Consider the following 15,387-nt stretch of genomic DNA (forward strand, 5'->3'; position numbering starts at 1 on the left):
ATTCTCTTTTTAGAACTAAAAGTGGCCTAAAAAATTATTCAGATAGAGGCAATCCAATAGTTTCTAAGGCACTATTAGTTTTTAAATTACTCAATTCTGTAACAAATCTCCAGTAAGCAAATTAGGCTTAACAGTTAGTTTATACAACAGCATGAGTATCAAGATCTCTATTGTTTATAATCATTTCTTTCAGCTCCCCTGATCTTCCTTTTACTCACTTCTTTCCCTTAGCGATTCCAATCCTCTTAATGTTGACTAGACTGTTGTTCTATGCCATGGAATCAGACCTTAACAATGGTGAAAGATTCCTCTGACTATGGTCAGATTTTCTGCATTGCTCCTCTAGATTGTGTCACTTGTCCCTCACTTTTTATTGAAATAACCTAAGGACAAATAAACTTTTTAAATGGTCCCTTTTCAACACTTCCATTTAGAGCAATCAGTTCCTTTTTCTTCCATTAAAGATGGGTACCATGGGGTCTCAAAGAATGGGTAGAGGTTGAGAGAAGGGGCTTTGTTTTTCTTGGGAGATGGGGTTTTAAGAGGAGGGGTGTTTTCATCCCCACTTTGACCTACCGGACAACCATACCCCTCAGTTCTCCCAGTATGATGTGCAATAGCTCTTCTTTTTGGGGGGTATAAATACAGTATGCAACGGTGAGATGAGGAATCCAGTTTCATCTACGGGCCGATGGCTCGACGGCTTTTCTGCATCCTCCACTACATCCTAGAGAAGAGGAGATGGAGTCTGAAGCCTTGTACTAATCTGTCTCTACGTTTTTTGCCCCGATGCAGGAGCAGGAACTTTGCCTTTTTCAGTGATGAGGAGAGATGCTCCCTGTTGGCCCTGGGAAGTGATAAGCAGACTGAGTGTTGCAGCTTCCTCCACACTCTTGCTCGCACTGACATCACATCTGTATACCGGCTCAGTGAGTGTTGGTCCTCAGACACCTTCAAAAGCCTGCGGTCCTCAAGAATAAGATAGTGTCCCTAACCAGGAATATTCTAATCCTATTCATGAATTTGGGTGGCCATGACCACTATTCTGTTGATGACCTGAATCGTATTTGATTAGCAGCATTTCACTTCAGATTTCAGGTAATTCTGGGGTTGCAGGGGAACTATGAGACATGATGAAACCAACTTACCTATATCATGGGTGGTCGGCTGTATTGGGTCTTCCCTCCTAATCATGGGAAAGGAGAACTTCCTGAGTCCTGGCTGAGGTACCTTCTAGGACTGAAGTAGGCCCCCGGTGACATGGGTGGGGCTGCAAATGTTACCGCTGTGAAAAGGCCTTAAGGGATGATTGCTTGTCTCACATTACAGATCGGGAAACAGGCCTCAAGGAATTAGTGCCTGAGCTAGGATGAGAACTGCTAGTCAGAGCAATCCACTTTACCACACTTCCCCCTACACAAAATGACACTGAATTGTTGGATGTGTTAGTCTTGGATGTTTTCCATGTCACAGAATCAGATCTCAACAATTGTGAAAGATTCCTCTGACAAACTGTCTAGTTTTCAGTAGTGTCTGAAGGACAGACGGACTGCTTGAATGATATACATTTCCCTTACTTTGAGAAAGGCCTGCTGCTCTGTGTCAGGGAGTACATTTTCTCATTGATGGTGACTTGAGGAAGAATTTTTGTTTCTCCCATCTCTTTATCGAGGGTGACGTTGTGTCCGCTCCTGTGTAGCCAGATTAGATGATCCATATTTTATGGATACAGCCAGAGATTCTGCTGAAAAGGCCCTCGGGCCATCTCCCAGGAGTAGAGCGGGGAGTTGAGAGCTTTGTCCGTGTATAAAGAGCATTTGTGAAAGCACTTGCCTCAGGCATCAGCACCCTGCCTTAGCAGAGCTTTCTTGCCACAAGCCACAAGCAGCTCACACTGCCTTATGAGGCTGAGCAGGAAGCTAGAGTTGTAAGCACTGCCTAGTAGATGGGAGCCTGATGTCTGAAAATTGAGGTGTACTAGCAGTGTTCCCTGGGGAGAAGGCCTAGGGGGCGGACTTGGATCATGATTTGTGCCAGCTGTTGGTCCAGTGGTGGGGAGGATGCAAGAGGAGGCCCCAGACAGCACTTGCCTCTCACTCAAAGATCAGGAATGCAGCTCTGCGGCGTGCAGTCTGCACCTTAGGGTTGTGCAGGCTGCCCCAGCACGAAGGCAAGCAGCAGGAGAATATCTTGTTGGTAAATTGCAGCTTCCCCAAGGCTTACACCTAGGGAAGGATGGCCCTCTGTAATTCTTCCTCCTAGAGAGGGGTCACCACTTTGTAACTTGCGCATCACTCATGCTCCTGGTGTCCTGGCCAGGAGAGAAGAGGTGGCCCATGAGGGTCATGTGCCCCTGCACATCAGAGAGGCCGGGGGCTTGAACAGCTCTCCTTAGCCAAGCTCTACAGCTCTCCATCTTGAGCTGCGGGGCTTTCTACCCTTTGGGGGTTGCAGATCTGGAGTTTCTGCAATGACAGTCTCTGGAGAAGCCCTCTCTGGAGAACAGCAGGAAAACGTTTGACTTGGTGAGGGGCTTGCTGGTCCTCAAGGTTCACTGGAGAACTCAGGGTGGTGGCACAGACAGTTGTTACTTCTCTGCTAAGAAGAGGTAGAATCTTCCCTCGAGCAGCTGCCATCCTGTGAAGTGTGAAGCTAGCCTTCACTCCACAGTTCCGCTGAGGCTGCTTTAGCTAACAGCGGTCACTTCTTCACTGCCAAACCCAAGCTGTCTTCTTGGTTCTTACCTAGTCCGGCTGCACTTGGTGGCATTGGGTGGCTATGTTTTAAGTCACCTTGGCCTCTGTAACCCCCTTTTCTCTCTGACTGTGCCTTTTCAGTCTCCCTCACTGGCTACTGGCTGCCAGTGAGTTGCTCAGGCTTAGTAACAAACTCCCCCTCCCTCACTCCCCTTACTGCTTTTCTTTTCCCCCACATGCCTCACCTGTGTGATCACATTTAGTCCTGGGACTCTGGCCAGCAATGTGTGACCTGCTGTGGGTCACAAACCTGTGTTTGCAAAGTCTCAGTTTTTCTCCTTGGCTCTAGACCTACATCATGATCTGCCTAGAGCTCCTGCAGGTACCTCAAACCCCAAATGTCTAAAACTGCACTCCAGATTCTCCCATCCTCTACTTCATCCTCAGATGCATCCTTGCTCCTTTTTATTCGCCCTTCACTTCCGGCCCCTCGCCCCTGCCGCTTTTACAAACACAGTGTCCAGCCGAATGGTTACATGGAACCAAGGTCTGACAAGTGGATGAATGATGAATGAATGGAGGAGGGAAGAAGCAAGGATGTGATACATTTGGAAGTGGGAGGAAGCACCATGTGCTCCCACATGCTCTGTGCTGGGAGTTGTGTCCTGGCTCCATCGTGAACTCGCTGAGAGATTTGGGAGCCGCATCTCTCTGATCTTCAGATTCGATCACAGCCTCCACTGTTCCCACCCCCCATCCCCTTACAGTACCCACACCTCTTGACATACAGCCTGTGTTTCCAGCTTTTCTTCTGGGACTCTGAGTTTCACGTATACCTTGGTTCCCAGCTGTAAAGTGCATGGGTTAAACAAGATGATTAGGCCCCTGCAGCTCTTAAGATGATGGTGAAAGGATAATTCTGCCCTGTTCCTTAATGATGACTGAAGGTCTTAAATGCCAAGTCTCCTAAGGGGCCACTGGTCTGGGGTACACCTGGAGGCATGGGCCTGGTGGCCCATCCTGACCTAACACCAGATCTGTTCTTCATCTCTACTTAGGTGGGTTTGAATCCATCCAGAATCCTCCAAATGATCTGAGTGGTGAGTAGCGATCATGCTGAACCTGACATTCATCCTTGAGGACAGCACTTCTGTCCTCTTGCCAAGAGCGGCCACCTTAGGTGGAGGTGCCCAAGGTTGCTCAACTTTGCCTGTCCTTACAGCATCCCAGCCCGAAGGCTTCAAGGAGGTCAGGCCTGGCAGAGCCTGGGAGGAGCATCAGGCCGTGGGCTCCAGACAGTCCAGCAGCTCTGAGGACTCCAGCCTGGAGGAGGAGCTCCTCTCGGCCACCTCAGACAGCTATCACCTGCCGGAGCCCGATGACCTTGATGACCCGGAACTGCTCATGGACCTAAGCACTGATCAGGAGGAGGAGGCTGAGAACTTCACCCCTATATTGGCTTTTCTGGATCATGAGGGTTATGCTGACCACTTTAAGAGTCTCTATGACTTCTCCTTCTCTTTCCTCACTTCTTCCTTTTATAGCTTCTCTGAGGAGGATGAGTTTGTGGCCTACCTGGAGGCATCAAGAAAGTGGGCCAAGAAGAGCCACATGACCTGGGCCCATGCCCGGCTCTGCTTCCTCCTGGGCCGGCTGAGCGTCAGGAAGGTCAAACTCTCTCAGGCCAGGGTGTACTTTGAGGAGGCCATCCACATTCTCAATGGAGCATTTGAGGACCTATGCTTGGTGGCCGCTCTGTACATCAATTTGGCTGCCATCTACCTGAAGCAGAGGCTGAGACATAAAGGCTCCACCCTGTTGGAAAAGGCAGGTGCCCTGCTGGCCTGCCTGCCTGACCGTGAGTCTAGTGCCAAGCATGAACTTGACGTGGTGGCCTACGTGCTGCGCCAGGGGATCGTGGTGGGCAGCAGCCCGCTGGAGGCCAGGGCCTGCTTTCTGGCCATCCGCTTGCTCCTGAGCCTAGGCCGGCACGAGGAAGTCCTGCCCTTCGCCGAGCGCCTGCAGCTCCTCTCTGGACACCCTCCTGCCTCTGAGGCTGTGGCTGGTGTTCTGAGTTTTCTGTATGACAAGAAATATCTTCCACACCTTGCAGTGGCCTCCATCCAGCAACATGGTATCCAGAGTGCCCAAGGGATGTCTCTTCCTATTTGGCAGGTCCACCTGGTCCTCCAGAACACAACCAAGCTCCTTGGCGTTCCCTCCCCAGGCTGGGGTGAAGTTTCTGCCTTGGCCTGCCCAATGCTCAGACAGGCCCTGGCTGCCTGTGAGGAACTAGCAGACCGGAGCACCCAGAGGGCCCTGTGTCTCATCCTTTCCAAAGTGTACCTCCAGCACAGGTCTCCTGATGGTGCCATCCACTACCTGAGCCAGGCCTTGGTGCTAGGGCAGCTGCTCGGTGAGCAGGAATCCTTTGAGTCTTCTCTCTGCCTGGCGTGGGCCTATCTCTTAGCCAGCCAGGCCAAGAAGGCTTTGGATGTGCTTGAGCCACTGCTAGGCTCCCTGAAGGAGACAGAGAGTCTCACTCAAAGGGGAGTCGTCTATAATCTCCTGGGACTTGCACTCCAAGGTGAAGGCCGGGTGAACAGGGCAGCCAAGAGCTATCTTCGGGCCTTGAACAGAGCCCAGGAGGTGGGAGATGTGCGTAACCAGGCAGTGGCTATGGCCAATCTTGGCCACCTGAGCCTTAAGTCCTGGGCTCAGCATCCAGCCAGAAACTATCTCCTGCAGACTGTACGACTCTACTGTGAACTTCAGGCCAGTAAGGAGACAGACATGGAATTAGTACAGGTGTTTCTCTGGTTGGCCCAAGTTCTGGTGTCTGGACACCAGCTGACCCACGGCCTTCTTTGTTATGAAACGGCATTGCTGTTTGGCTTAAGGCATCGACACCTAAAGAGTAAGTATGTCCCATGCTGCTGGGAAGCTATAGAGAAAACTGTTGAAGCAAGTTTTGTCTGTTTCCTATCACAAGTCATCTCATTCATGTTCCTGCTTTGTGTTCAGGTCAGCTTCAGGCCACCAAATCCCTCTGCCATTTCTACAGCTCTGTGTCCCCAAATCCTGAGGCATGTATCACCTACCACGAGCACTGGCTGGCCCTGGCTCAGCAACTCAGGGACCGGGAGATGGAAGGGAGGCTGCTGGAGTCCCTAGGGCAGCTTTATCGGAACCTCAACACCGCCAGGTGAGTCACGGCTCAGGAACTGTCCTAGAAGAAGCTTTCCTTCCTTAGGGAGAAGCAGTGTTCTTTTCCACAGGAAGCCAAGTCCAAATGTACACGGTATAGGAGGGGCATTGTGCAAAAGAGCAAGGGCTCTGCAGCCACCACAGTGCATCCATCACTTATTAGTGGTGTGGCCTTGGGCAAACTGTTTAATTTCCCCATGTCTCAGTTTCCTCATCAGCCGAAGGAGGATAATAATGGCATCTATCTTACAGTGTTATTGTGAAGAATAAATGAGTTAATGCTCATAAAACACTCATAATTGTGCCTGATACATAGGTAGGTCTCAGTAATGTTAACTATGCCACCATTACTTGTGTGTTTCTATAACCCTATCCCTATCACGGGATCATGGCTGAGGGTGCATAATTCAGAGAAGTGGCAGTTATACCAAGGACAGAGGAACCTTCAGGAGGTCTTCATTACCGAGGGCAATTGGTTTTAAAGAAAGGACACCCCCACTGAAAGCAGGGGTGTAAAATGTCATGGTAAAAAAAAACTTGTATTGGGAACTTACCTTTAAAATGAAATTGTAGATTATGAAATGAAGTGTGTTTTCACCTTTTAGTTAAGAATATTTAGATTATAATTTCAACTATGCATTAAGTCTTAGAATAAACATGGAATAAAAGGAGTGTTGACTTTTTGGCTTAATTGTGCTGACAAAATTATGTAACAGCACAATGGGGCATTCTTTGTTTTGTGATTCATTTTTTAGCACTACCTTAAAAATCCTCATTTTTTAAAAAAGAAATCAAAACTTAACAGTTTAACCCAAATGCCTCCTTTAACCCTGTGGTATTCACATTATTATCACTTGCAGATTTTGCCATCTTCTGTTGATTTTCTCTTCATTGTTTCTTCACTGGTCTAATGCTGCTTCATCCTCATTTGCCAGTGGGCAGACTGAAGTTCTGCTTTGTAACAAGCCTTAAATTGATTCCATTAAATCCTGCATGGTTTGCAAGATCTTCAAGTTCACTTTGCAACAGATTTGCCTTGCAGGATTCCATTCAAAATTATAAATGACTTCTAAAATACAGCATTCAGAATAGCTTGTAAATTCGCTACTGTTAAGTAGAGAGAGAGGTGGTTGAGGAGAAGATAATTAAATGAAAATTTTTTTTTTTTTTTTTTTTTTTTTTGCATTTCTAAGCAACATGGTAACTGTGTGCACCTGGACAATCAGATAAGGAATAATCAGATAATGAATTCCACTCCCCCTTCTCTTTCTCCTCCAGTCTGTCTCCCTCTCACTCTCCTTCATTCTTTCCCTCTTTTACAAGAATCAGGTATCCTCCAAACCTCCAGCTGTCTTTGCCTTCAGTCCCAGGGAGGGAGCTTTGGATCCATGCAGCATGTGAGGAGTCAGGAGGCCCCAGCTCCACCCTGCTTTCATTCTAGGACACCCTAGGAGTCTGAATGCTTCTGGAGAAGATCCAGAAGACAGGCTTGAATTAACTATTGAGATGACATAGTCATATGCTCATGGTGAGGTATTGTAGGACTGGGCTCTGGAAAAGTTGGATTCTAAGGAACAGGAGCAAGAGTGCCAAATATGTGTCAGGCTATTGGCACCTCTGGCTACTGGGCAAACTCAGTCTTAAATATTTCCAGACATCACCTACCCCACTGCCATCCTTTACTCACCAGCTCCCCACTCCAGATGCCTAAACCCACTGAAATATTAAGGGGGAAGCCAGAGAGAAGGCCCTGGATGCTGTCAGCATGGACCACGGAGGCCTTAGTTAAGACAGGATGCAGAATCACTGTCCTGATGTGATGGGGGTGATGGAGAGGAGGTCAGGGATGGGTCTACAGATGGCCCAAGAAGTTATTGGAGGGAGTCAGAAGCCACAGAGCTGGGAGAAGAGCAACCAAAACTGGATTAGGGGCCAGAAAACCTAATCCTGCCATGACCTAATAATGTGTCCTTAAATAAGTCACTTTTCCTCTTGGTCTCCCTCTGTCTGTAAAGATAAGTTGAATCAGGTACCTTCCAGCTGTAAAACGTTGAGTCTGGGACCAGCTAGTTATGCTATTCTGACACTGAATATTCATACTAGAATTCCTGCTGCTTCCAAAGTGTATTGAATTTTTGGTGCAGATTCTTAAAGTTGTGGGCTTTCTAGGGTGTGTTTGAAATCAGAGACCTCAGCTTTTAGGGGTTGAAAGACTTTGTAGTATGTTCAGAAGGTCTTGTGGGCAGATATTATGTCTAGCACAGAGCTTGGCACAGAAGAGACATACGGTGCATGTGTGTTTGGAGTAGCCAAGTCATTAGTGAGTAACTTAGTCCACTAGCTCACAGTCCTTGAGCTGAAGCTATATGCTGACACAGCTACTGATGATTATGATGGAGAATGGTGGAGCTTTGTGTGGGGGAGCCCATGGCTCCTTTGCTTAGGGCTCAGGTAAGGAAAGAAAGGTGTTTGCAGCTTCAAGGCAGGCTCTTTGGTCTTTAGTGACCAGCACAGTAGCCACAGTGCCATGAGTGGAACCTCAGCTGCCCATTCCAACAGCCCTTTGAGGACACTGGCCTATACAGTATTAGCCACAGAACACGGTGTGTCTTTTCTTAGGGATTCTCCTTTGATAAAGAACCAAATTACATATAGTGAAGTAGAATATCAGAGATTTGATATTCTACTTCGTGAGGAACATAGTTTTTTCTAAAATTATGTAGTTGCTTAAGGTTAAAAAGCATTATACCTTTTTAACCAGGCTGAGGCAGGTGGATCACTTGAGATCAGGAGTTCAAAACCAGCCTGGTCAACATGGTGAAACCCTGTCTACTAAAAATACAAAAAAGTTAGCCAGGCGTGGTGGTGGGTGCCTGTAATCCCAGCTACTTGGGAGGCAGAGGCAGGAGAATTGCTTGAACCTGGGAGGCGGAGGTTGCAGCAAGCCGCGGTCACACCACAGCACTCCAGCCTGGGTGACAGAGCGAGACTGTGTCTCAAAAGAAAAAAAACAAAAAAAAAGATTACACTAGTATTGAAGGTTATAGGTGAAAAATAAAGGTTCCCTTCCAACTTCCCTTTCCTTGATACTTTCCTGAAGTTAACTACTTAAAGATTTTAAAATACCCATGAAGGAATATTTCATGCATATTAAAGATTATATATGATACATATTTTCTATCTTAAATAAATATTAGATATATTAAATATAATAGGCACATGTTTTAGTTACATAAATGGAATCAAGATAAAATTTCTATTACATAATATACTGTTCTCTTACTTGCTTTTTTTCATTTAAAAATATCACTGTGAAATGTCAGTCCAACATTTTATCACACTATGGGAGCCCTTCCATTGTGTCAGGCACTGTGGTAGGTATTGGGGAATTCAGTGGTTAGAAAAAACAATCCAAATACCCACAAACAGAACAGTCTGCCCTGTGTAAGAGTGAGCTTGTTGCCTTTACAAGTATTCAAACAGAGACCGACTATTCAAAAATTTTATAAAAGAGTTTCTTGAATTGAGCTGGATCTGGAACTACGTACTAACAGTTTTATTGAGGTTTAATTACACACCATAAAATTCAGCCTTTTGAAGTGTGCTATTTAGTTTTCAGTATATTCACACAGTTGTGGATATCACCACTATCTGATTTCAGAACATTTTCATGGCCCCTGAAAGAAAGCCTGTACCCATTAGCAGTCACTCGTCATTACTCAACCTCGCTCCAACCCTGGAAACCACTAATCTACTTTCTATCTCTACGGATTTGCCTATTCTGGACATTTGATATAAATGGAATCATACAGTATTTGTCCTTTTGTGTCTGGCTTCTTTCACTTAGCATAATGTTTTCAAGGTTCATCCATGTTGTCACATGTATCAATACTTCATTACTTTTTATGGCTGAATAATATTTTGTTGTACTGATATGCCACATTTGTTCATTCCTTCATCAGTTGATGGACATTTGAATTGTTTCTGCTTTGTGGCTATTATGAATAATGCTGTTGCAAACATTCATGAACAAATTTTTGTGTGAAGAAGTGTTTTCATTTCTCTTGGGTAGACCTAGGAGCAAAAATACAGAGTCACACCATAATTCTATATTTAAACTTTTGGGGACCTGCCAGGTTGTTTTTAAAAGTGGCTGCACTATTTTTCATTCCTGTTAGCAATGCATAAGGGTTCCAATGTCTCTCATCTTCACCACCACTTGTTAGTGTCTGTCTTTTTTAATTTTAGTCATCCTAGCGGGAGTGAAACTGTATCTCGTTGTGGTTTTGACTTACATTTTCCTAATGACTAAAGATATTGAGCATCATTTCATGTGCTTCTGGCCCTTTGCATATCTTTGGAGAAATGTCTATTCACTTGTCCATTTTTTAAATTGGGTTGTTTGTCTTTTGATTTTTGAGTTGTAAAAATTCTTTATATATTCTGGATACAAATCCCTTATCAGATATATGATTTACAAATATTTTTTCCCGGCCCATGGGTTGTCTTTTCACTTCTTGATCCCTCATAGAATGAGTTGGGAAATATTCCTTCCTTTTCAATTTCTTGAAAGAGTTTGTGAAGGATTGGTGTTAATTCTCCTTAAAACATTTGATGAAATTCACCAGTGAAGACTTCTAAGTCTTGACTTACCTTTGTAAGGAGTTTTTTTGTTTTGTTTTTGAAAATTGCTAATTCAGTATCGTTAGTTGTTATAGGTTTATTTAGATTTTCTATTTCTTCTGGAACAGTTTTGGTAGTTTTTGTCTTTCTTGGAATTTGTCCATTTCATCTAAATTAACTAATTTGTTGGTATACAATTGTTCATAGTATTCTTTTATAACCTTTTTATAATTTCTATAAAGTATTGTCCACTTTAATTCCTGAGACTCTTCTTTCTTTTTATTCTTGATCAGACTAGCCAAAGATCTGTCATTAAAAACAATTTTTAAACAAATTAAATGTTGGCTTTATTGATTTTTTTCTATTCTCTATATCATGTATTTTTGCTCTCATCTTTATTATTTTCTTTCCTCTGTTTGCTTTGGGTTTACTTTGTTCTTTTTGTCTAGTGTCTTAAGGTGGAATATTAGGTTATTGATTTGAGATCTTTTTCTCTTTTAATATAAGCATTTACAGCCATAAATGTTCCTCTGAGTTTTGTGCCTATGCCATTTTATATATTTCAGTATGCTGTGTTTATTGTCATTCATCTGAAAGTAGTTTCTAATATCCTTTGTGATTCTTCTTCAGTTCACTGGTTATTTAGGAGTATGTTGTTTAATTTTCACATATTTGTGAATTTTCCAAATTTCCTTCTGTTACTGATTTCTAATTTCATTTCATTGTGGTGGGAAAACAAACTTTGTATGATTGTATTCTTTTTACATTTGCTGAGATTTGTTTGGTGGCCCAACATATGGTCTATTCTGAAGGATGTTCCATGTAAACTTGAGAAGAATGTGTATTCTGTTGTTTGGTGTAGTCTATAAATATCTTTTAGGTCTAATTAAATTTTTTTATTTCCTTGTTGTTCTTATGTCTAGTTCTTCTATCCATTATTGAAAGTGTCTTATTAAAATCTCTAATTATTGCTGAGTTGTCTATTTCTCCCTTCCATTCTGTCAGCTTTTTCTGTATGTATTTTGGGGCATTGTTATTAGGTGCTGCATGTATGTTTATAATTATACCTTTCTGATGGATTGAGTCTATTATCATTATAAAATGTCCTTCATTGTCTTTAATAACAATTTTGATCTTTTTATCTGATATTAGCATAGCCACTCTAGCTCTCTTTGATTACTGTTAACATGGTCTATACTTTTAGTCTATTTGTGTCTTTGAATCTAAAGTATGTCTCTTGTAGGCAGCATATAGTAGAAACATTTTCTTTCCTCTCTATTCTTCAATGTTTGTCTTTTAACTAGAGTGTTTAATACATTTACATTTAATTACAGGTAAGACAGGATTTATGTCTGCAATTTTGCTATTTTTTCTCTATATTAATAGCTTATATCTTTTTGTTTTTCTATTTCTCCATTACTGCATTCTTTTGTGTTAAATAGATTTTTTCTTGTATATTATTTTAATTTCCTTGTTATTTCTTATCCTGTATTTCTTTCAGTTATTTTCTTAATGGTTACTCTGGGGTAATAATTAGCTTTTTTTAAAAAAATAAAAATCTTAGCCGTTTCCTGGTCATGCCCACAGCCCTGCACATGCATGTGGTCTTCTAGATTCCCAGGAATATGTTAGAACTTTTAAAACTTTTTATGGACATCTCATTTCCCAACTTTTCCTCTCGTGTGTGTGTTGGTTTTTTTTGACCTTTTCTTGTTTGCTCTGAATGTTTTCACCACCTAAGGCAGTGACCATATTAAACAATTGCTGCTGATTATTTTTGACACATGCCTCAGGGAAAAGGCTGTTCTTCGCTGAGTGAGCTCTGAGTGAGGTTAAATGAAAACAAGCCCTGTGAGCAGAGGCTTCCAGGGAACTTCCAAACGGATCAAACAGTAACAGTTCCCTGGGGATGGAACTTTGGGGGATTTCAAGCTCATTGTCTCCTTCAGTGGTTGCTAGGTTGCTGGTTTTCCCAGCTACCATTATTGTGAGGCTGTTGGTTTTTAAGTGTACCACAGAGCTAGGGACAAGCAGGATGTCTCTAAGGCAAGTTGAAAAGCAATGAAGCTCACTTTCATAACAAGATTCAGCCGTTTTCCTGAATAAACACTCCCTGCAAACCTTTGCTTAATATCCAGAGTTCTGAAAAATTTTATTTAGATAATTATTGCCTGTTCTCATTGCTTTTATAGAGGAGTAAATTTTTGGAAATTTTTACTCCATTGTTCTGTAAATTGATCTAGATTATGATTTTTAATTTGAATAGTTTATAGTTTTAAACTCCAAGATTACTATTTGTACAATTGGGAGGAAATAAATATCCACTTTTCCTTTACCACTAATGTGAGTGATACTGAATGGAAGATTGGGAAATACTTTAGGTGTTAGAGGAAACCCCTGTACACATAAGGTCATTGTCCCTTTGCAGAATGGCCAGTTCAACGAAGAAAACATGCTGTGATGCTGTATTTATTTAGCATGTGTAAATCACCTTCTCCTACAGAACACTTAAAAAAATATAAAAGAACAAAGACCAACTACAGATGCAGATAAATGGGTGTTTCTATGTACCTGGGGGTGGTTACTGTAAATTAGCACTAAGCTTCCTGGTAGCTGAGTAAAAAGGGGAAAGCTGTATGAGGTTCTCACTGTCTGACAAAAGAACATAAACACATGTATCTGTTGGAGCAATTTTTTTCCTGGCACAGATTGCTTAGGAGGAATTTATTAAGTGGGTCTTGATGTAATGGACAGATTTCTTCCACTAAATTCCCCTCTAGGGATTTGCATTCTCACAAAGCTCAAAGCCACAGCAAGCAAAGGCAGGAAGTGTTCACTGGAAGAAGCGGCAGGCTTCTGTAGGGGCAGGTTTGGAGGGAGAGGAGACAATGCTTTCAAGCAAAGGATGGGGGTGATCTGTCAGGGAAGACTTTATCAAGGCAGTAGCATTTGAGGAGGCCCTTGAAGGATAAGTAATATTTGGAAAAGTGGAGAAGGGTAGGTTTTAGGTGGAGGGAATAGCAGTAGGCATGGAGAGGTCAGGACACATTTGAAAGACATTTTGTAGATTTAACAGATAGGTTTTGGTGATCAGTTGGCTATGGGTAGTGACATGGTTTGGCTGTGTCCCCACCCAAATCTTATCTCGAATTGTTGCTCACATAATTCCCATGTGTTGTGGGAGGGACCTGGTGGGAGGTAATTGAGTCATGGCGTGGTTTCCCCCATACTCTTCTCATGGTAGTGAATAAGTCTCATGAGAGCTGATGATTTTATAACAGGAAACCCCTTTTGCTTGGCTCTCATTCTCTCTCTTGCCTTCTGCCATGTAAGACGTGCCTTTCACCTTCTGCCATGATTGTGAGGCCTTCCCAGCCACATGGAACTGAGAGTCCATTAAACCTCTTTTTCTTTATAATTCACCCAGTCTTGGGTATCTCTTTATCAGCAGTGGGAAAATGGACTAATATAGGTGCAATGAAGACTCAACTTCTTCCCTAGAAGGAGATATTGAGGTTGGTGGGCATGGCTGCGGGGGGTTGCAGTGGGCATCCAGACCTGTACAGTGAACATCCGTAGTGAAAATGATGTCCATAATAGCCTTCAGTGAGCATGCATTGTTTACTAAGCCATATGTAAATCTCAGGACCACCCTGTGAAGTAGACAGAATTGTGGAAATTGAGAACTAAAGAAGCCAAACAACTTGCACGAGGCTTCCCAGCAGGCATTGATATCCAAACAGTGTGAATCTAGAGCAGGGTTAGCAAGCTTTTAAAATAAAGAATCATATAGTAAGTGTTTTAGGCCTTGTGGGCCATATGATCTCTGCCACAAGTATTCCACTCTGCAGTTGTTGTATGAAAATAGATAATACATAAATGAATAAATGTGGCTGTGTTCCAATAAAACTTTATTTACAAAAGCAGATTGAAAGCTGTATTTGGCTCATGGACCATAGTTTAACAACTCCTGATCTAAAATGCATAGTCTTAAGTACTCTATGTATTCTGTCCACCCAGCCAATAATTTTTGCCTTAGACAAAAGAAATAGGTATTGAAGGCTATAGAGTGCAACCTTGTAGAATTGTATGGGGGGACCTCGTTTTTCATCAGTCTGTCCCCTGCCTGCCACAGAGGGTCCAGACAATTACACCACTTGCTTTCATTGGTACTATCTCAGATCCTTGACTTCTCAATTTTACGATCTCATGCTGCCTTTTTACTGATTTTAATTTCTCTTGTTTGAAAGATTTTCTCTGGGGTTTAGAAATGGGTTATGGTGTGTGTGTGTTGGGGAGGGGGGTGGTTGGTGGGGGGGCAGGGGCAGATATTGAAGACTTTGTCCCAGCCTTCAGGTTTTTACTCTGGGACACTTTTCTCTCCCTTTGTGTAGTATCTGCAGGATCATGCCTTCTCTGCCTTCCAGGGGACAACTACAGAATTTAGTTTGATAAAGGCTTGCAATCTCTCAATGGGAGGGATCTTAGGGAGTCTTGTCTTCTGTCTTGAGGTGATACAACACAGACTGGCCATAGAACTGAGCCAGATGGGGTCCATGAGAACTCTGTGGCTCTATTAAATCTATTAAATCAATTCAACAAATATTTACTGAGCATTTACTATTGCCCAGGCACTGTGCTAAAAGCTGAACAAGGGTGATAATAGTTCCTGAGCTCACAATAACAGAATAGTACAGAAAATAAATGTATAAATAGCCACTAAAGGTATCATATAAATTGTGGTAAGTGCCACAAAGCATGTGCATATTATTATTTTTAGAAAGAAGGGATGCCTTGTGTATAATAGGTCCTCTCAAAATAATGATTAATTCTGTGCATGTGAATACCACAGTAGCCTAGC

At 43.0% G+C, this 15,387-nt stretch overlaps 1 protein-coding gene across 1 annotated transcript in view; it reads left to right on the top strand.

Moving 5' to 3' along the window:
* Positions 1-15,387, top strand: part of SH3TC2 (SH3 domain and tetratricopeptide repeats 2) — a 63,058-nt gene that overhangs the window by 31,755 nt on the left and 15,916 nt on the right. Inside the window, exons 9-12 of the mRNA XM_050793973.1 lie at positions 796-929; positions 3,755-3,796; positions 3,919-5,613; positions 5,721-5,901. Of these exons, the coding sequence (XP_050649930.1) occupies positions 796-929; positions 3,755-3,796; positions 3,919-5,613; positions 5,721-5,901 (2,052 nt within the window). The remainder of the gene's footprint in view (positions 1-795; positions 930-3,754; positions 3,797-3,918; positions 5,614-5,720; positions 5,902-15,387) is intronic.

Source organism: Macaca thibetana, chromosome 6 (genome assembly GCF_024542745.1).
Source record: "Macaca thibetana thibetana isolate TM-01 chromosome 6, ASM2454274v1, whole genome shotgun sequence".
Classification (NCBI taxonomy): domain Eukaryota; kingdom Metazoa; phylum Chordata; class Mammalia; order Primates; family Cercopithecidae; genus Macaca; species Macaca thibetana.